The sequence below is a fragment of the Nelumbo nucifera genome, chromosome 6, assembly GCF_055504915.1.
Source record: "Nelumbo nucifera cultivar China Antique chromosome 6, China Antique-T2T, whole genome shotgun sequence".
Taxonomy (NCBI): domain Eukaryota; kingdom Viridiplantae; phylum Streptophyta; class Magnoliopsida; order Proteales; family Nelumbonaceae; genus Nelumbo; species Nelumbo nucifera.
In genome coordinates, this window is record NC_142654.1 from 8,084,774 (window position 1) to 8,106,657 (window position 21,884).

Genomic DNA, 21,884 nt, shown 5'->3' on the forward strand with positions numbered 1-21,884 from the left:
GTGTAGCAGATTTACGAGCTCCCGGTTTGTGATTCTTCCTTCTACTAGGAGATAGTACGGGTTTGAATTGCTTGTGATCTGATTGTCCTCAACCCCTGGTACCTGAACTTTTGCGGAAAATTTTGAAGGAAAACTTTAAAATATATGATACTGTCTTTAAAGCGTTATGTCTCCACTCAGTTTATTTTTTTACGAAATCCAAACTCATTTTTCAAGAGATTTGTCTACCCAAAAGAATAGGCTGGCCTGTCTTCGGTGTGCCTGCAAGTGCGGTACATAGACCGGCGCCACAGACAACATTTGTGGTGTCATTGCTAGGGTAACTCAGCCGTGGACGGATGGATCACAGCCTGGTGGATATCACGGCGCCACTGTGGGCAGAGGCTTTGGAAAATGGAAATACATAGCGGCCTATATAAAATGGAATGGGCCAGATTCATGTATGAAGGAGCGAGCAAGGCTCATAACGTAGCTTAAGCAAAGCAGCCAAAAGCTGGAAAAGAGCTCGCAACGTGACCGTAAAGGAAAACACTAAACAGGTTGAGTGAAGTTAGCTTTCTCTTCCAATTGGTGTACTTGTTAACTGTAGTACTTAGTTTCTCGAGTAGAAAACAAAGATTCGATCGACTTTACGCCATGCCCAGATGAGGCGTGGGTGACCAATTGGATAGCCTGGATGATGATGATGATGATGATGTACTGGGCCAGACGCAGGCCGCAGGTGGGTGGATATATGATATGACCATTAGGCATTAGTCGGACCAACAAACACACCTCACCAAAGATGCAATTTGCCATGTCTCTAACTCTAACGTAAGAGAAGTAGTTGAGTTCTGAAGAATATCATTTCCTAGATTCTGACGCAAGAGACCGTGGAGTGGATTTTGACATTCTCAGCATTGACTATGGGAGTAGAAGAAGCATTGTTTGTTTGTTGATGATTAGAAAAATCAAAAAATTGGGGTTGATGCGGTTAGCTTTTCTTTCCGGTAGGCAAGTGGGTCGTGGTTAGTAAGCTAACTGTGGGCCGACTGCCATGGGGAGCCTGGGTTGGGAACATTCTTCTGATCTAAGGCAGATTGGTTCTGCCGTCCGTTGTTCCTTTGGTGGGGGATATCACTGTTGTAGCACATGAACCATGGCTTTTTTTTGGGTCAATCAACTCATCAGAGTAAGAGGCTGTTCGGTTACAGCTGATTAAGTAGGCTGTGAGCTTCTCAACGGCTTAATTACTTTCTTTTTTGGTGGGTATTTTGATAGGACCCAGATCTCCTACAATCAAAAACTACGCTTACATAGCATCCAGTCATACATTGATAATATCTCCAAATTCATAGGCAGGGAATCCCATTGCTTTTTTATGTGGTTTTGGCCCACACAGACACTACAGTCACACACCTAGAATATGCTGTGTGCTTGTATGTTGTCATTGATGGGGACTGATTCCAGATGTGCGGCTCTAACCCTCCAAGACCTTGTGGATAGAGTGTGAGTATTGTCTGAAAATCCGGATCTGCTCTTCAAACCAACCTCACAACGTGTTCCAATACTTTGTGTTGTTATTCATGGAGAGATGTTTCGAGTCCACAGTGTGATGGGGCTCTGAGCCGAGGTCAGTGTGAGATGCGCTATCTATGAGGAGCAAATCCCAATTCTTACATTGTGGGGAATTGATCCAGACTCCACACAAGGTTAGGTGCTATGCTAGCAAGGCAAGTAGGCTGCGTGCAAGGCTCACAGGCATGAGATACACATCAGCGACCCACAAGGCTGTGTCCCACATGCACATCTCAGCATGCATTGGGAACATCTGATTCCATACTAATCACTAGGAAATGTTTCCAATACATGAGTTTGATGTACGTTGGGGCGGCACCTACATGAACTCCACCGGCATACCATGGAGTTTGCCTAATCTGTCCCTCCTTAAGGCTATGTTTGATTTGAAGAAAAATGTAGGGAAAGGAAGGAAAAGGTAAGAAAACCTATACAAGATTTTTAAAAATTTCCCTACTTTTTCCTTCAAACCAAACATAACCTAATTGACAAACTAATGGCTGAATGACATGTTTGATTATTGATTACTAAACCTCTAAACCACAATTCAACCTAACTAATTAAAAACCTGTTCTATAATTTTGTCCACATTCCTTGATTAGCAAGCAACAAAATGAGCTGCCCACATTCCTTGCTTTGGATTTGCAGTGCTTAATTACTTGTGCCCAGTAACCACTAATCAGATTGTAATCTGATCATAATCGTACTCTAGATTCTTACCCCCACCAACTATGAGTTCCCATGTTCTCACGTCTCTCTCTCTCTCCTTGTTAATACGTAGACGGGAGTGATATTAATTGGCTGCCCCAAAGCATTGAAAGAGGAGTAGAAGTAGAAGTTGAAAATCCTATGGGACACGAAAGGGTCAATTCCCAAATGTTGGATTCATCTAATCACCACTACTTAGACTAGTCTCAGCACTGTTGGTTGGCTACATTTAAAAGTTAAGCCATGACCACATGAATGAAGTCACACAAGTATAGGAATTAGCGTCTATGTTCTGCTTCTGACGATATAATCCTCGCAAGGGAAGAGTTGAAGATATATTACTTAAATGGATTTCATATCTGGTCAGTACACGGCACTTTGGTCAGTCCAGAGAGTTGCTTAATTACCTTACCTTGGTAACTTGATGAGTTAATGGGGTTAGAAGTTAGAAACTCGCCGCTTGATGGTATGGATCAAGGTTCAAAAAGTTTAAATTTTCGTTACGTATCAGCCTGTATTGACTGATATATATTGTATGGGGCCCTTTCTGGTACACCCTATAGGCGTTGTATCGGGTTAGATTATGGTTTAAAGGGTAATCGAAACTTAAATCGATTTTAAAAAAAAATAAATAAAACATAAAAAAAAAGCACCAATACAGACCTGTATTAATATTTAAAACCTTGGTATGAACACATAGGTGATGTAAGGCTTAATTTGTGTACAAACTTCACACATTATTATTAGTAGACAACGAGCGAGTTAGGATCCTAATTCTTGTCGGATTGTTTTAGCAAGTAACTAACTTACATTTGCAGCCAATTTCATTAGGTAAACAGTCTATCAGTGATCTAATTCTCAGAAAACACAACTTTTATTGCTGAGACAATAGATGGCCTTTCCTTTTCTTCCTGTCTCCTCGTGCTTTCATGAAGTGCAGTTAGCCCGTTGATGTGTTAGTTATTCGACAGGTGAAGAACCAAACAGTACTATTCTAGGCTTTCTTTTGACACTCCTCACCTTCCACTTGTGCAGTTAATGACCAAGGGGGAGCTGTTTGGTAGCAGCTGAAGTTGCTGTATTGAACGACTTCGTTTTTTTTTTTTAATGAATAACATAATCAATTGATAGAATATTCAAGGGTATACCACAATCTCCTTAAAAAACTTATTCACTAAAAGACAAAACAAAAGGGTTTTTTCGGTTCAGCCACTTCAGCTGTTATCGAATGACCCCTAAGCGAATGATACAAGTTCCTAAACGCCGTGTATGCTAACGTGTCAATTGCGACGGGGCGCGACATTGCCCAAGTGGCCTCACATGAAGCCAAGTACCCTTTTTTTCATATTAATGAATGGAAAAACCTAACAACAGACCCAGCCCATCTGTCGTGGTTCCATTTCTGTAGAGACACACACACATACACAGTCACTAGCAGCAAGTGACCAAAGCCAGCAGAGAAAGGGTGGATAGAAGAGTTAATTCACGAGGCAATTGTGAGAGGTACAAGTACATAGATCTAAAAGGGAGGTGCAAACCTAATTTTGGGTGGGAGTAGGCATAAAGTCATTGTCTTCAAAAGGAGCTCTCGACGCCACTTTTATTTTTTCCTTTCCTCTATCTGCATTTGTTACTTACAACTTCCAAAGTGCTACTCAAACACATCACTACTACCACTACTTGTTACCCATTTCCTCTCTCTCTCTCTCTCTCTCTCTCTCAATAGAAAATAAAATAAAAGCTAAGGAATCAGTAACAAACAACTCCTACCCACAAGAGTTCTATGTGTTTGTTATACTTTATTTTATTATTTTGCTTGTGGGATTATTATTCCAGTCACAGTCCATGACGGAAGGAATAGTTTGATTTCTATCTCTGGCTGTTAGTGGTCATAACCCATTAGCTTCTACACTTCTGCCTTCTTCTTCTTCTTTCTTCTTTTAATTTTTTTAAGAAGAAACTGAAGGACTTTGGAGCATTGACTCCTACTCCACGCCACCCAATTTGTTCTCTCACTGGTTTTTTATTTTATTTTATTTTTCTATTAGAGAAGGCATAATAAGGAAAAAGAAAGAAAGAAAGAAAGCTTCTAAATGATTGGAACTCTGAAAGATGGTTTCGTCCTTAGCCAAGGGGAAGTCTACTTCCATGGGCCGGCCCCAGTACTGGGTGGGCCTTATTGATTGGAGGGATGATATATATGCATCCATATTAGATCTATCCAATGGCTAGGATTATTGAGTTGTGATGAACATTTTGCCTTGTAGATACATGCCACATGGGATGGGGACCCACATCACATATTTGTCAAATAATTAATCTATGGTTCTCACACCATTGGCTTAAGCTGCATTATATTACTTAAGATAAACCATTGACCAAAAAATGGAGGACCCCTGGATGGGTTGTCTCAAATACTCTGTTTTGATGATGAGGTGGAATTGTTTTGTATTTTTTTGAGCTGCTGGTTGCAACAAACATGTTCTCATGAGTGACTCATAAGCTACTGAATCTCTCTTTCTCTCTCTCATATTTGTTCTCAATCACTTCTAGATAGTGAATTTAGTGATCTATCCACACTAAATATAATGTAATATAATAATAAGATATTATAGTTGTAAAGCTTGTGGTAATTTAGAGAGAAGGAGAAGAGGAAGAGTAAGGAGGGAGTAGGAGGCATTCTGTGTTTGTTCTGTCCACCAACCCATACAAGCAAGGATGCTTTACTTCCCCACCACCTACTGCTAGTGCTGGCGTTGCCCATTACGTTTTCGTGCTTCACACAACCAACCAAAACAATTCGTTACGCCAAGAATCTGCCCTCCTTAACCCTCTCATCCCTTGACTTGCCTCCCTAATATCTCTCTCTCTCTCTCCATAGGATGATGGGCTGTCGACCCATCAAAATGGTCCATAGCCAGATTTGTTTTTGTTGTAAACACTACCAAGTTTACTTTTCTCAAATTACCATTGGATCCAATGGCTGGTATTCCATCAATTGGTTGTCTTTTTAAGGGTGAGGGCCCATCAAAATGATCAGATTATTTCCAATCACTTGTCCATTATTTTTTCTTTCAATATCTCGGGATATATATTTTACTTCCACATAAATAATTCAATATATCACGATAATTAGATAAAGAAGAAGACAAAGAAAGGAGTAACCATACTAACTAAACTGTAGTGCAGCCACTACTTAGTACCCTCATTTTGTCTGCATTTTCCATCGTGTCACGAGAACCAAATAAAAAAAAAATGGTTTTTTTTTTTGACCCATAACACCAGTTTGGCTCATAAATTGCCTCATTTTTTGGGTATCAACTATCAACGATTATTTTGTTTTTTTTTTTCCTTTTAAGATCTCTCTCTCTCAAAGACCAAAAGGCCAAAAGTTAGAAGAGCGCCTAGCCACAAGTGGTTAAGCGGGTCAGCAATCAGACCACCCAATGAACCAGATATTAATTAAGCTCCTTAGTTAGCTTGAATCTTGGATTGGGTTATAATTACATGTGGCCGGGTAATATGTAAATGGGTGAATTTTATGAGATTTGTACTTAAAAAAATCATGAAGTGGGTCTGATCTGGGTCATCCTCATCCAACAGCACATGAACTGATTGATTGGATTCTCATTCACAATTCAAATATATAAAAAAAAGTGCTTTGTGGGTAATTAATTAATTAACAGTTAATCAATTGATTAATTAATTCAATTAGGTTTGTATGTTGTAAGAAGCAAAGACAGGCTACTTGGGTAGTTAAAATGTAACAGAATTGTATGAGCAAGAAAAGTATAATATATATATATATATATATATATATATAGAAATAGAAAAAAGAAAAATTAAAAAGAAAGGGAGAAGCGCAAATTCCGTGGTTCCAGGCTTGCAATCCAATCCTCTTGAGAGAATCGTTGAGAAAAAGGAATGGGTTTGCTTGAAAGCCAACCGAATCTCACTCGTTTCCTCGCATACTCTCTCTCTCTCTCTCTCAATATTAATTATATTACTGCGAGAGAAGATGAGTGAATGAGAGAGCATGCTTTTATCGTGCAATTCAATAGTTTATATTACATGACTTCGTTTGGCAAAGTGTGAGAAAGGGAGTGTGAAACGGACTCAGGAAACGTTAACAAACCTTAGACAACTGTTTCCAGAATTCCCTAAATTTGCCTGTTTTCAGTTACAACGTTGTATTATTGCATCTCTCTCTCTCTCTCTTTCTCTCTCTCTCTCTCTCTTTGCTTTAGTTAGGAGTTACTCCTCACCAGTCACCTCTGTAATTTCTCCACCTATTTTTAGTCTCTCTGTCTCTCTCTCAAATGTTTTTTAGAACAGACGCCCACATACAGTCTCAGGCTCTTTAGTCTATATATGTATTAAGTTCCAAGGTTAGAAACGCAAAGGAAGAAAGGTCGACGGGATAATTCACGGTTACTGTTCACGGGGCGGCTTTGACTACTCTCACATTCACTATAAATAGTGACGCCCACCCTCCCACCTCGCTTCCTCCATCACCTTTCTTCCCTTTCCTCCCTCCCTCTCTGTTAATTTCTTTCTCTCTATTTAGCTTCTGACTGGTTGGTTGCTCTTCTTTTCTCATCTCAGCCTCCTCGCTTCATTCTTCTGTAAGCTTTTGATTAAATTTTGGGGTTGAGCAGTGGTGGTGGTGGTGTTGGATGGAGAGGGACATGGAAGTTGCAGAGGAAGTCGTGGGGTCTAATGATCAGCACAGTACTCACGTTGTCAAGGGTAAGCGTACCAAGCGCCAGCGACCACCGTCCCCGTTCTCCGCCGTTGCTATGGCTACTAGCTCTTCGAGTGGAGGAGGAGGAGGAGATGGTGGTGCAGGTGGTGGAGATGATGGTGCCTTTCATTCACCGACCACCTCGGCGGAATTCGCAGAGAGCACCGAGGAAGAAGAGGACATGGCCAATTGTCTAATTCTCCTAGCTCAGGGACACAGCCGGGACAGTCCAAAGCGAATTGAGGAAGGTGGTGGGATGGAGATGAGGATTAGTAGCCGAAGATTTGCCGAGGCGGCAACGACGACCAGCGGCAAGGGAGGCTTCTACGTCTATGAGTGCAAGACATGTAACCGCTGCTTCCCTTCGTTCCAAGCGCTAGGTGGGCACAGGGCAAGCCACAAGAAGCCTAAGGCTATGGCTGCAGAAGAAAAGAAGGCGTTAATGGTGTCCTCGCCGGAGGAAGATGAAGCCCAATTCAACAACGTTAACAGCAGCCCACACCTTCATCTCCAGATAGCTGGCAACAAAGCTTCTGTATATGGAAACAAGTCGAGGGTCCATGAGTGTTCCATCTGTGGCTCAGAATTCTCGTCCGGCCAGGCTTTGGGAGGCCACATGAGGCGACACAGAAGCGCTCCTACAACAGCCACCACAATCACCACGAGTCCTGACTCTCCAGAAGCCAAGAAGCCAAGGACGACGAATGTATTGTCATTGGATTTGGATCTCAACCTCCCGGCGCCAACAGAAGACGTCGATCACCGGGAACCCAAATTCCCCTTCTCGTCGAAGCAACAGCCTTCACTGTTATTCTCGGCCTCGGCCTTGGTGGATTGCCATTACTAGCTAGCTCTAGCAAGCAAGGAAGAAAAAGCATCCCACAGCCCCCTCTCTAGCTAGCTAGTCTCTTTGTTCCTCGACCCATGATCTGGAAACCGGATCATCAATGTGAATTATTAACAGGATTCTTATTCTTGTTCTTCTTATTACCCATTCATAATTATTCAACATATATTATCGATTCTTTGGATTCTTTTCTATTTATATTCATATAAATTTTTTCTTCTTGTCAAATTTTAATCTTCCAGCTTCAACTTTTCTATATAGCTGAATTCTTTGGGTAAGTAAGCAAGTAGTGGTTCATGTTCATGGTGGCCTGCCTTTGATTCACGAAAAGTGAACCAGTGACGGAGCATCTTTTCTTTTAATTTCTTTTTGTTCTTTCATCCATGTGTGACACTCAAGAGAGAGATAGCTTCTTGGGTTTTCCACCACCAAAAGTCGTGGATTAGGTTCCCTTGTTTGGTTTACAAGAAAGCTAAATCCCCCTCTCCTCGTCTGTTTCATTAGATGACAAGAATAAACCGATGGGAAACACCTGTATTCTTTTCTATATCTACACACTTGGAAGTTTTCTTTTCTGTTCTCTTTTGCCTTTATATTTATTATATGGCCGTCCACTTCATCATTTTCTCTCCGGCTAGCTCTATCACCCTATCCAATATCCATCTCACTCCACTTCACTTGCATGTTACTTGCCTTAACCGATTAACCCATTTCATCCCATCCCCTTTACTTACTCAACCAAAATGCTCATCTCATATATGTTGATTTAATTCCACGGCCGGCCGGCCGGCGATCGCCCAGAAACAGTGAAGTGAAACCCCACCAAGTATTTTTGGTTTGGCGGAGCTTTCAAAATCGGGGTGGTCTAATTACCTAAAAAAAAAAAAGACTGGTTTTCACATGGGCTTGTGTGTTCCAGGCTATTAAGATGTCAATGTCACAAAGTAGGGACTGTGGGAGATAAATATCAAACACTCAATAAGGTTAAGATTAACAAATCAAGAGAAAGCTGCTTGCACCTAATTATATAATTGGGTGAGCTTGCTATAGCAATATTTAGCTGTCTGAAGAGAGAGTGAAGTGTCTTCATGCGAGTGAGTAGTGAAAGATTGAGGCTTACTGGCTTAGTGAGTAAGCCACAATAAAGACTAGAGTGGTGTTTGTCTAAGGCTTCTAGTGTTTGTTATGTGCACGTTTTGGTGGTGGTGATAAGCCACGCATGTGCCCCACTTTGCGTGAAATATCGAAATACATGAAAGCAGCAGCTAGCTAGTAAGGAGATGGCCCATTGACATTGGCCCATGTATGGTGGTCACCCTACCTACAATTCATCTCTCTCTCTCTCTTAAAGCTTTGATCAAAAATCTTAAGAAGTTAGCTTGTATTAGTTAAAACAGTCAGTGGGTCAAAATTCTGATATAGACAGGCCCCAAGCTTTGAACGTTGAAGCAATTAATTATCTAGCTTGGTTGGTTTTTTAAGGGGTGTGTAGAAAGTAAAAAGTAGAAACCATGAGAATTTGATTTAATTTGCTTTTTAATAAGCACGTTTGAAATGAGTCCTTCATGGATTGCTATGGGAACTGGGAAGTACATAAATGAAAAGGGTGGGGATTATTCTGTTATACAAATAGACTAATTTTTGCAATAATTTCAATGAAAATTAAATCTATAAAAAAATATATTCATGATGAGTTTATTTCCCTTTTCATGATGACAAATCTGTACATATGTTCAAATGCTTCGATGAAAGCATGATTCCATGTGGTTTTCAAATTCCATGCACCATGGTTAAACTCATGAACCAATCACCTAATTGTCGGCATTCCAAACTTGTCATGGTAATTTCTTGATTCTATCAATGTTTTAAAAAATGACCCAAAATTAAAAAATTAAAAAAAAAAAACTTTTCCCTCCAGGTGATGGGTCGATTGTTCAACCATCTAAGTTAAACGGATCAACTGTTATGACATAAATCAAATAATAAAAATATATAAAAAAAGATAAAATTACAGAAATTTTGTAGAAAATATTATGTTTCTAATATTATGCATTCATTGCATTAAACAAAAAATTAATGTGTTAAATGGGTATTTTTTTTGTCTAACCCATGGCCCGGATCGAATGGCAACAGTTAATCCAACAGGTCACTGGGTCGTTGAGACTAAATTGACCCAAAAGACTAGCAGGGGTGAGAGTGAATGGTTCAACTACAGGTTGAGAACATTGGCTTTTACTAGGGTTAGTCGAGATGGAAAAAATGTGGACGATCTAGTCACTATCCACTCATTCCATGTAGTGGTTTGCTTTGTCAATTCAAGTTAATTTGCAAGTTACATCTAAGGATTTGGATCACATCATTACACTATTTAACTATCTCTTTAACCAACCAAACGGTGACATTGTCACAATATGTTTATCTTGCAGATGGACAAAAATAAGTGTGTGATAGACAAGTTTTGTTTTATTTTATTTTTTTTATGACATTGAGAGAGGTTATACAAGAACAAATGAAATCTATTAGATTCTAGCCCTCGGATGTACACTTGAAAAATTACAAATATACTATCATGATTTATTAAGCATTAAACCATTCATACATGAACACGCCAGTGTTTTATATGTATGTGACTCATATGGAAGATTGTTATAGATCCGAACCTGTGTGGTTCATATATATGGAATACTGGCATATTCACTCGTGATTGGCTATGTAACCCATTTTACGCGTAGCAGATCCGAACTTTGTTGTTTGATGTTTCAGCCCATGATGGAGCAGGTGGTAGGCGGGGAAGAGGACAATACGAGGCCTCTCTGTAAAGATTTACAGTACTTAAGCAAGCTGGCTGTGGGTCTGGCAGGTTGGATCCATTTGTGAGTGTATTAAGCCACGAGCCATAGTTTTCCAAAGGCCCCAATTGATGTAACAAGTCAGCTAGTGTTAATGAGATGAGAAAAGAAACGAACTTAAGAAACAGAAAACACGGAAGGACTCCATATAATGCATCACCATTGCTAGAAATGAGTCTGAAAATAGGGGTGCAACTTGGACGGGTTAGGGTTTGTCAAAACTTCAATGGGCCTGAACGAAAAGCCCAAACTCGAGGCAGTGTAAAATATTAACTTGGGCCGACCCGAATTGCACCACTAAGTAGAAATGATAACAACAATGGAATCATTTCATTTCAGTTTGCAGATGTGAAGATTTTAATAAAGAATTTACATCTGCGCCTCACAGCACATCTCAATCGTGTATTGGGAACATTTCTCAATGACAAATAGGGGAGATGTTCCCAATACACGTTGAGATGGGTATGTAGGGTGTGCTCTATGGGGCGCAGATGTGAACTCTTCAACCTATGGTTTTCAAAATCGGACCGGGCCAGATAGTCGGACCAGAAAAACCGGGAACCGGTCACCTGACCGGTTCCGTTTTCCCCTAAAACCGTCTTTTTCCTCAAAACCGTTGATTTTGGCCAATAAACCGCTGAACCGGCTGGTTAATCATTCGAACGATTTTGACCGTTTTCCAATTTTTTTTAATTTTTTTATTTTTTTGTCAAAACGGGCTGGCCATTCGGGTCAAACGGTCAGACTGCTTGAACTGATAACCGGACTCCTAACCGGTTCGGTCACCGGTTCGTTTTTAAAAACCATGCTTCAACCAAATACAGTGTGGTGAACTGGTAATTTAATTTAACTGTTAGGTTGAGCATTTTAATACTTTCCAAGTAACCCATTAAAAAAAAAAGTGTCGGCCTAAAACCAGGCTTAGGCTCAGTTCCTGCCCATTTGGATTGATATTAGACAGGCCCATGTGGCCCAATTTGTTGTCGTAGTAGCTGCTAACCTAGCATTAGTAGAGTTGTTCATAAGAAGGCCCAACCCAACCAAACCGACCAACCCGGACTGACCCAACCCGAGTTGGCCGGGTTATCTCCAGCACCGATCGGTTTCGGGTTGTAAAACATCATAAACCGACCTAAACCGAACTGACTTAGTAGTTAGTAATTAGTTCCTACTTCCTAGTTAGTAGTTATTATATATGGGTTTTGCTCTTCTTCTCCTCTCCAAAGTCCAAACTGTGGACTAGAGGTATATCTTGTTTATCAAAAACAAGGCTTTTCCTGCGTTCACTACCTCACATACTGTGGTGCCACAGTCCCCACATACATATTGCAGTTGAGTTTCTGTCAAACATGGTTGAACTTAGAGCCGAAACCGACCCAACCCGATTCAAACCGACCAGGTTGGTTTTGCTTAACACTGGGTCGGTTTCGGTTTCAAATTCAAGTAACCCGAACAGGTCGGGTCGGTTGGAAAAACCTCAGTAAACCAACCCAACCCGACCCGTGAACAGCCCTAAGCATTAGAGAGAAGCAATGATGCCTAAAGTTGTATGCATGCTATGAACACGACACTACAGCCAGGCATGGCCACAATGGCATATCTCCCCATGAATGTGCATCTGGATCTGCCTCTCATAAAGATGCTACTCACACTTACCCATAAGACACTAGAGCAGCACATCAAGAACATCTTCTCATGAATCATAGAGCTTGGATCTGTTATCCACAAGAACGGGTGATGTTCTCAATGTACGGTTGTGGACTTGTAAGTGTCTTGTAGATAGCTGTGGTTGGTGTTCTTATGGGTAGCACATATAAGTGCTATGAATGTGTTGCTGCAGTTTCTTATTCATGGTGTGTACACAGCATTTGGACTTTTTTCCCCTTTTTAGGGGTGTCGATTGGACTGGATTTGGTCCAATCCGATCCAGTCCAATATGAGTCCATTACAAATGGATCAAGTCCAATCCAATTCAATGAATAATTTGGACTATTTTGGACTGGTTCAATTCAATGTTCAAATCGTCCAATTTGTTCAAATTCATTTTAATTTAGATTGGTTTCAACCCAAACCCGGTCCATTGACACCTATATTCTTATTTTAAATCAATGGACCAGATATTGGCTTAATCCAACCAAACCCAATATAAATTTATTATAGATGGACCAGGTCCAATCCAATCTAATAAATATTTTGGACTGGATTGGTCCAATCCATTATGTCTTTTTGGTCTGTCCAATCTGTTCAAATTAATTTTGGACTAAACGGGATTCAGTCCAAAACCGTTCCATTGATACCCTTACCCCTTTTGTTGGTAGGCAAATGGTCTAGACAACAGAGGTAGCCCTACCCCCTCCCCCAGAACCCTAAACCCTGTGGCTGCAACTTGAGCTAGGTTAGCCTCAATCCAACTCAACCCAACTTTTTATGGGTTTGGATTGGGTATTGTTGAAATTTGAGTTGTCTTATTTTTGATAATTTAGATAGGATCAGGATTGAAGAGTACTGACCCAACTTAACTACATAACAACTGATTCATTATTATTATTATTATTATTATTATTATTATTATTATTATTATTATTATTATTATTATTATTATATAAATATAATTATAGATTTACTAAGACACCCCCTATAGTTTCACGTGACCTACCCTATAAGTTTGCATGTTATCAAAACAGCCATCCACTTTGCAAATTGCAAGTTGCGACCACTTACTTAATAACCCTTTTATTGAGAATTTTTCTATTTATTTCTAATTTTATTTCTCTATTTTAATTTATTATTTTCTATTAGTTTTCCTATTACTGTATACTATTTTTATTTTTTTGTTATTTCAAATTGATATTTCAGTTATTTCTTTTCTTATTGGGTAAATTACTAAAACCTGCCCTGTAGATTTTGGTTGTTTCTAAAACCTCCCCTGAAGTTTGATAATTGCAATCACCTCCCGTAAACATTTTGACATAGTTGCATGTAGATCCCCTTTATTAGAATTTTCTAAAAAGAGGCATGAAAATGTTAAAAAATACCTATATGGTTACTTTTGACCGAAATTTTTATTTTCTAATTTTTCTTCATATAAATCGCTAATCCAAACCTTTCCAATCTCTTTTTGAAATTGATTTATTTTCTAAATTTTTCCTTCATATTAATCATTTAAAGGCAAAGATGCAATTTTAAATTCTCTATACAATTTTAAATACCTATATGCAACTTTATCAGAAAATTCAAGAAAGATGATTATAATTACTAAACTTCAAAGAAGATTTCAACAACGATCAAAAACTTCAGAGGATGTTTTGGCAATTTAACCCTTCTTAATTTGGTTGAACATTGAAGAAACGTTAGGGTCAAAAATTAGGACGATGACAAAGGAAGAAGTCTCTTCGAAGAAGGTTTATGGAACCCGAAACAGACACTCCACCTATTAATTAATGCTTTTGAATTCCTTGTTTATTTTCATTTCCTTTGTTTGGATTCAATTCATTTGTGCTATACCAAACTTGCTGAGCAAGAAATCATTAGCAAACTCCAACTGCTTATCAGTTCTTCTTTCGGTCTCCTACCTGTTCAGCTTCATTTGGAGTACTTTGCTTGTTTTTCTTCCTTTGCTACGGAGAAAATTCCGAGTCTGAGACCTTGTTTTGTCGTTAATCTATTGTAGTCATTAATAGATTGTTTTCTTCCTTGAGATGAGCCAACTTCCAATTCGATATATTTTCTTCTAGCTAGAATACTGGTTTGCACCTATTATTGTATTGATGTTACTATTTCATCCTTATTATAATTGAGAGTTGAGAATGAATCCATTTTCTTGAGTGTTAGACATTGTTATGCATCTCTGTTGCCAGCTCTACTTTTTTCGTTTTCTGGGTCTTAATGGTATGGATCGTGTCGTCTTAAATGAAGTTTCTCTTACCCTAAACGTCTTATTGCCTTGCTCTGAAGCAAATGGTTTAAGGGAGTTGTACGTAGTAGCGAGAATCAAGAGAAATTAAGAGTAATTAAGGAACAGAAATCTCTTTTGTACTGGAGAATTACTTAACAGCACTGGGATTTATGCAATTAGAAAGCTGCCGTCTATGCAACTGGACCAGATAATATATAAAGTGGTTTTGTACATCATCGTGCTGCCTATACGCTTAACGGCTTAAGCAAATAAAAATGAAGAGATAATAGAAGAAATGAAGGTAAGTCAAAGTTGCAAATGGATTCTAAATAGGCCCACCCAAGCTCAAATTGGCCCACCCCGAAATTTTATATGAGTTGGCCTTAGATTTTTGGTCTTTGGGCTGAATTCGGGCCCAAGAAGTCAAACATTTTGTTTTTAGGTCGGGCCCAAATCTAGTCCTTAGGTAGCCTGAATTTAGTCTGAATCCAGTTCAACTATACACATTTATACATACATACATACATACATATATATACAAATTTTGCATACATATTTACATATATATATATATATATATACATATTTGTATAAATACATATATATGTATAATTTTAAAGTGGATTCATTGACCAACCGGAGTCCGAACCCAACCCAAATACATCAAATTACAGTGCATGTTGGGTTTGGGTTGGGAAGATATTTTTTGACCTTGGGCTTAGTCTGAGCTTAAGCCTTAAGCCCAAATTTTAGGGTTAGGCCTGGGTTAACTATAAACCTGGCCCAATCCACCCGACTCACACCCCTAATTCTAAATGAATTCGACACCATCTCAGAAAGAATGAAGCTTAAATTCAAAATTTAAAGAACAGAAATCCCTTACTTCAGTCTGGGACATCTGAGATTCTCTTGGGGGGTCATCGCCTGGGACCAAACTTGTAAACCTGTTTCTTCATGAGTTATTAGTATTACTATAAGTGGTGTTTATAATCCTTGGAATGAAGGGGTTTCTGTTTTCTTTTTATTAAAATTCCATTATTGATGTTGTTTATCAAAAAAGAAAGGCTTAATTACAAAGACCCCCTACTATGGGTCATGACAATTACCCTTGAACTTTCACTCTGTGATAAATAATCCCCTAAACTTTTACTTTGCATTAAATTATCAAAATATCCACCTGAACTTTTTTTCACCCTCTTCTCTTAAACTCTAATTAACCCAAAAATACCTCTATTTTTTCTAAACAAAACCAGCTAAAATAACAAGAATCATCTCACTAACATGGAAAAACAAGTTTTTTTAAATTCATGTTTCATTTCACTTATATGAATGTCTTTCTTCATCTTAAAATATAAAAAATATCCACTATTTTCCCCAACAAATCAAGAAAAACCAAACAAAACCTTAAATTTATATCCATTAGAAAGAAACCCCTACCATTTATCTAAGTATTGAATTCAACCAAAAATCTACAAAGATCTATTAAAGCAACTAAGAATACTCCAATATAATATTATATTTAGAAAACTAATTGAATTATAAATTGTTCAAATAAATAAGAAAAAGGCATTTTAGGGATTTAAAAAATAAACAGCCAAATAAGAATCTTTTTCAAAGTTAACTAACATAACTTTAACGGAAGGGGTATTTGTTGCTAAGTGAAAATTCAATGTCCCACAGCACATCCACGCTCTGTATTGGAAACATCTCCCGATGATAATTCCAGACCCGATGATGTCATCATCAGGAGATGTTCCCAATACAAGTCAGGGATGCACTGTGGGACGTTGTAGGGGGGTCCTTGTAATTTATCCAAAAAGAAAACAAAAAAGTAGTTTAATTTAACTATAAGATATATGATGTTTTTTCCTGGTATTATGCTTGCTGGCGTATCTCCTTGAAGGGGGAAATAACATATTTAAATGGTGTAAGGGGGAGGTATCTAACAGAATGATGTGTAGAAGGATATACCTTCTTTTGGCTGGTTCTTTCCTCTTTTGTTGTGTAAATGCGAATAATTTGAGTGGTGCATTGATGGACCAGTGGAAGGAATTCACATCTGCGCCCCCACATGCATACTAAGATGTGTAGTAGGGTGCACTCTGTGGGGCGCCAATGCGATGTGGATTCTACATTCCACTTCCACTTGACATGGCTCCATGGTTACCTGCACTGTGTATATACCATTATGGTCTGCAGGATTTGTAGAAATTTGCTGATCACTACATCTAACCATTCAGAATCCGTAAAAGAATGCTAGACACAATCAATGTGGAAGGAGGCAGTATGAGTGATCCTGAATTTCAAAGACTTCTTTACAGGACTTGTACAACTACACGATTATGGGCTTGTTGTTACATGTGTAGCCTCTTTGTCATGTGACAAGAGGTGAACATGTTGATGTTATGTGCTTGTCGTTGAGCTCTGCTAACAAAAAGAATTCTGGAGGCTACTCTAAATTCTTTAGGTGGCGTTTGATAGCAATTTTCAGACCTTTGAAGTTTGAAAATGTTGTTTTTCAGATGCCACCTAGGCTCCTTCATTTGGGTTGGGTCTGATTAGTAGATATGAAACCCAATTTCAGATCTAAATAGAAAAGAGCCTCTTTATGTGTTTAACGCGCTAAGAGCCATTTCAAACGAGGGCGAAAGACGAAAGCGCCCCATAGAAATTTGAATGATCCGTAATGCCCTTCATATAAGCCAAAAATTTAGGTCATTCGACTCTTACCCTTATTCAAGAAAGGAGATTTGCCGCTGGGAAGTTATACTTTCTTCTTCTTCTCCACTCAACAGCACAGTGCAAGCTTCTCCCTCCACCTTCTCTCTCTCCCCTTCTTCTTCTTCTTCTTCTTCTTCTTCTTCTTCCTTGACATTTTCTATATCCTCTACTTTACGAATCTGCGGATCCGTCTAAAGAGAATGTTGATGTTGCTTCCAGCAATACTACATTTCAGATCTTCTTCTTTCCTGCCACCGTCGCTGCAACTCTCAACAACGGCGTGTCTTCGATTCATCTCTCTCTCTCTCCTCTGCCTTCTCACCACCACCGCCACAACTCTTAGCAACAACGTGTCTTCGATTCCTCTCTCTCTCTCTCCCCTGTTTTCTAGCCACCGCCACTGCAATTCTCAGTAGCAATGGCAGTTCTTTCCAACATTTTTCTTATTTTAATAAATTATTTTTGTTTTTTATAAATTATTTTTGTATTAATTATTAATTATTTTAATTTTATTAATCACTAAATGGTTTAATAGTTTTAAAATATTAATTTGTTATTGCTTCATGGTCTTTATTACTATTTTCATTATTATTTTAGCTCTTAATAGTTTATTTTTAATTTATAAATTGATATGAATTTTTCAATTTTATCCTTATTTTATTAATTTTTTTTTTATTTTTTACAATTTACTCATATTTTTTACTATTATTTTAAATTTAATAAATTATTTTTTTATGAAATAGTGCAAATTGAACTCAAAAATACTAAATAGTCTATTTTAGGGGTAAAATAGTAAAATCAATGAATTTCAGATGCTGAAAGTTTAATCCAATATAAACAACCTTCTTTATTTAGAGACTCTAAAAAGTCGTAAAACAACCATGTCTCTTTTCAGATTTCAGACACTTAATACCTTTTTAACTTTTCATATTTCAGATTTGTCAAACGTCACCTTAGCCTGGGAATATTTTATTGGGAGAAGTACCAATCAGCCCAAATCAGAATTTACTAGGCCCAAAGTACAGGGGGAATGCATCCTGACCGTGAATTGATGCCAAATTCACGGGCAGGATGTGGTTTATAGGGAGGAGAGGGCTAGTTGTAGGGGGGAGCTGGAATTCAGAATTCTGCATCATGTGTTTCTGTACTTTTCCCTATTTTATTTAGGTTGTGGCTTCTGTCACTATTGTTGACCCCTTGGCCCCTCCTACCAAAAAGGAGGAATAATTTATATGCTCTAGAGTCTAGAGCAAATAATATTTCAAAACTCTAGAGCAAAGATAAGGAAATTATTGAAGAACCGTCAATTTCTTCATGAATGGAATCAGTAATTTCTATCTCAATGATTTCATTAAGATTCACATACCTAAAGAGGTCTGTTTTGCCTAAGCTTCTTAATATGCTTTACCTTGTTTCAAAGTTCTTCCCTTTGTTCTCTTTTAATCTGTATGTGATAGCTTCCATTTGAAACTGGTTGCAATTCATATACCCAAAGAGATCTGCATCCAATGACCATTGGGTATCAAGGATAGAAATTGTCTGATGTTGGTAGTTTTTTCTTATTTAAGATCCAAATGGCACTTGTACATGCAGCTCCCAAATTCTGAAACTTCATTTATGTTGAAATTTTGAGACCTCTTTTGCTTAAAGTTTTGATAAGATAACCATTTGATTCAGGAGACTTTAAGCAGTTTTTGTTTGTGGCTGAATTAGGAACTGAATCTGAATGTTGAACCAATATGGCAACACCAAGGATTTAAATATCGATACGATATGTGATTGGAACACAAACCACCTAACGCCAAACCTTAAATGCACGTGTAAACCATTAAGCCACCTCTAATCTTGTATAATCCAATAAAATAAAATAACTTCTTTATATCCTATTGTCCAAATGTAATACAAAAAAATTACATTTATGAACAATTCCAGAAAAATAAAAAAATAATATTCAAAACTAATATTTTATAAACTAATAGAATAAATAATTTCTTAAAACCACATTTTTATAAAAAAATTGTTTAACCTCAAGAAATTTATACAAAAAAGATATTAATAATAGAATAATTATTTTGGTACTTAATATTTATAAATTTTAACATGACATGTATCTTAAAATTTTATAAATTATTAATTAATATTTTAATGTGAACTAAATAAAAGTATATATATTATTTACAAAAACCTCGAGAATATAATATAATTTGAATTTGTCAAATCCATTAATCTACATTTATATAAAAAAATGATTTTTTATCTCAAAATTTATGGAAACAAAAATATTAATAATGGAATAATTATTTTAGCAGTTAAAAATTATGAATATGCATATGATGTGTATATTAGAAAATTTAATATATTTGATATATTTTAAGTTAATATTATATATTATTATAAATTTTTAATTTATATATTAGTTACATTTTATAATAACGTTTTTATTGTTTACAAAGATAAAAACATTGTTAACTAAACATTTGAGAATTAATTTTTAGTTAGTATTAAAAATTAAAAATAGTAAAGTAGAAAATAATTGACATAATAATTCACATATTATAGTTGCATATGTTTTGTGCCTTGCCTTGAAATTCAATAGAAAATAACATAATAATAGTTTTGTGCATGTATTAATTTTTAATATATATATATATATGTTCCAGGACTCTTGATTGATACAATATCAATAAAATTTTATGATTTCTATGCATCCCTATATCAATTGTAGTATATTTCTTCACATATACCTTTAGAATATACATTTTCTATGTATCTATACATTAATTATGGTTATTTTGATCTTAAAAATAATGTTATTAATATGTTTATAGAATTTATATGCATTTTTGGCGTATGCATCCCACTATATTAATTGCAGTATATTTCTTCACATATACCTTTAGAATATACATTTTCTATGTATCTATACATTAATTATGGCTATTTTGATCTTAAAAATAATGTTATTAATATGTTTATGAAAATTATATGCATTTTTTGGCGTATCCATACATTTTTCGTTTGTATCTAAAGCGTATTCGTATCTGAGTGGTCTGATACGATACTCGATACTGATACTTTAATCCTTGGGCAACACACCCTTGCTTTAAGGGATTTTTTTAATTTGAAATTTCAGAATTCAGCCCATAGTTTAGTCATTACATATCATCATCTTTTGTAGCATCTAGGATGTGTTTACTAAGTTCAAATGTGATATCAATCAAAAAAAAGGTTCAGTTATGATGTCATATACCCATTGCTTAATGCTTGCATTCAGAATCTGTACAAGCATTCTGATGTAGAGACATGGATGCTTGTTAGTCATGTGTGGTTCTATAGATGTTTTTATGGTTTTCTAAAAGACATTGAAATTAAAATTTTGATAGGATGAAAGAAGTAATATTGTTATTAATAAAAATTAGGGTAAATTACAAAGATCCCCTCTGGTACTATGGTCAATGACAAATGCCTCATCTACGTTGTGATAAAGATCCCCTAACCATTAAGGCTATATTTGGTTCTGTGGGCCTTTATTAAAAGAAACTGTCACATCAGTGCCATGAAACGTTTTGATTTTTATGCATGGAGCATTTGGAGAAACGTCAAATTCTTGTTTCCCCCAATGCTCCAATGCTCTAGTATTTCTTAAAACTAAATGCTGATGTGACACATTTTAATAGGTATTAATCTAAGGTGGAGAGTAAAAAACATTTAAAATGAAGTCCAATCAAACAACAAAAACATAAAACGTTTAAAATAAAAAAGTATAAATAAATGTTTAAAGTGAAAAAATACAAATAAACGGCCTATCCATAAATGTTCACAGAACCAAACACAAAATAAGTCGGTTGATGGAAAATGTTAAATTATCAAAAATGCCCTTTTTGTAATTAAGGGGCGTAAAATGAAACTTCCAAAATAATGAAAATGGGGCAAAATCATTCCCTCCTTTGTTCATTTCTTGTCCATTTACTGATTTTCTCTTAAAACCTAACCTAAAATATAGCGTTGGAGAACCATTTGACAAAAAAACTTGTTGCCACTATGGCACTACCGCACTATCTCACTAACGAAGAGTTGTCCAATACATCTTCACCGAATATAGAAGAATCTCTGGCGATACCAAAAAAATATTCACATTTTTCACTATCATCAACGAAGAAGGTATTTTTATTATATTAGTGAAGAAGAAGAAGAACCTATGTACATGCATGCCACATCAACTATTTTAACAATATAAGAATCACTATTTTTAGGAATCATTGGGTTATGAAAGAGTAAAATCGTTTGAATAAATAATAAAAGTACACCTTTGAAATTTAGAAAGAAGGATTCATTTTTATTCATGAATGATTTCATCAAATGGGCATTTGGTCTAGTGGTATGATTCTCGCTTAGGGTGCGAGAGGTCCCGAGTTCAATTCTCGGAATGCCCCTATTATGTTATTATTTTTTCTGTTGTCTAACTTAATTTTGGGCTCTGCGGCCAGTGACACAGGATCCACATCCTGACATCCGTGGCCTAGTAGGGCCCTTTTAACTTTCTTTGTGGGGCGCAGATGTGAT

The 21,884-nt window shown here is 36.9% G+C and overlaps 1 protein-coding gene and 1 non-coding gene across 2 annotated transcripts; both read left to right on the forward strand.

The window, feature by feature from the left end:
* Positions 1-6,217: 6,217 nt before the first annotated feature.
* Positions 6,218-8,054, forward strand: LOC104604563 (zinc finger protein ZAT5). The gene has a single exon (XM_010268962.3). It carries the CDS (start codon positions 6,942-6,944, stop codon positions 7,854-7,856), a length of 915 nt encoding a protein of 304 aa, XP_010267264.1. The 5' UTR covers positions 6,218-6,941; the 3' UTR covers positions 7,857-8,054.
* A 13,628-nt stretch (positions 8,055-21,682) lies between these two features.
* TRNAP-AGG (transfer RNA proline (anticodon AGG)) lies at positions 21,683-21,754 on the forward strand. Its single transcript has one exon. It is a non-coding gene; the product is annotated as a tRNA-Pro (tRNA).
* Positions 21,755-21,884: the final 130 nt, after the last annotated feature.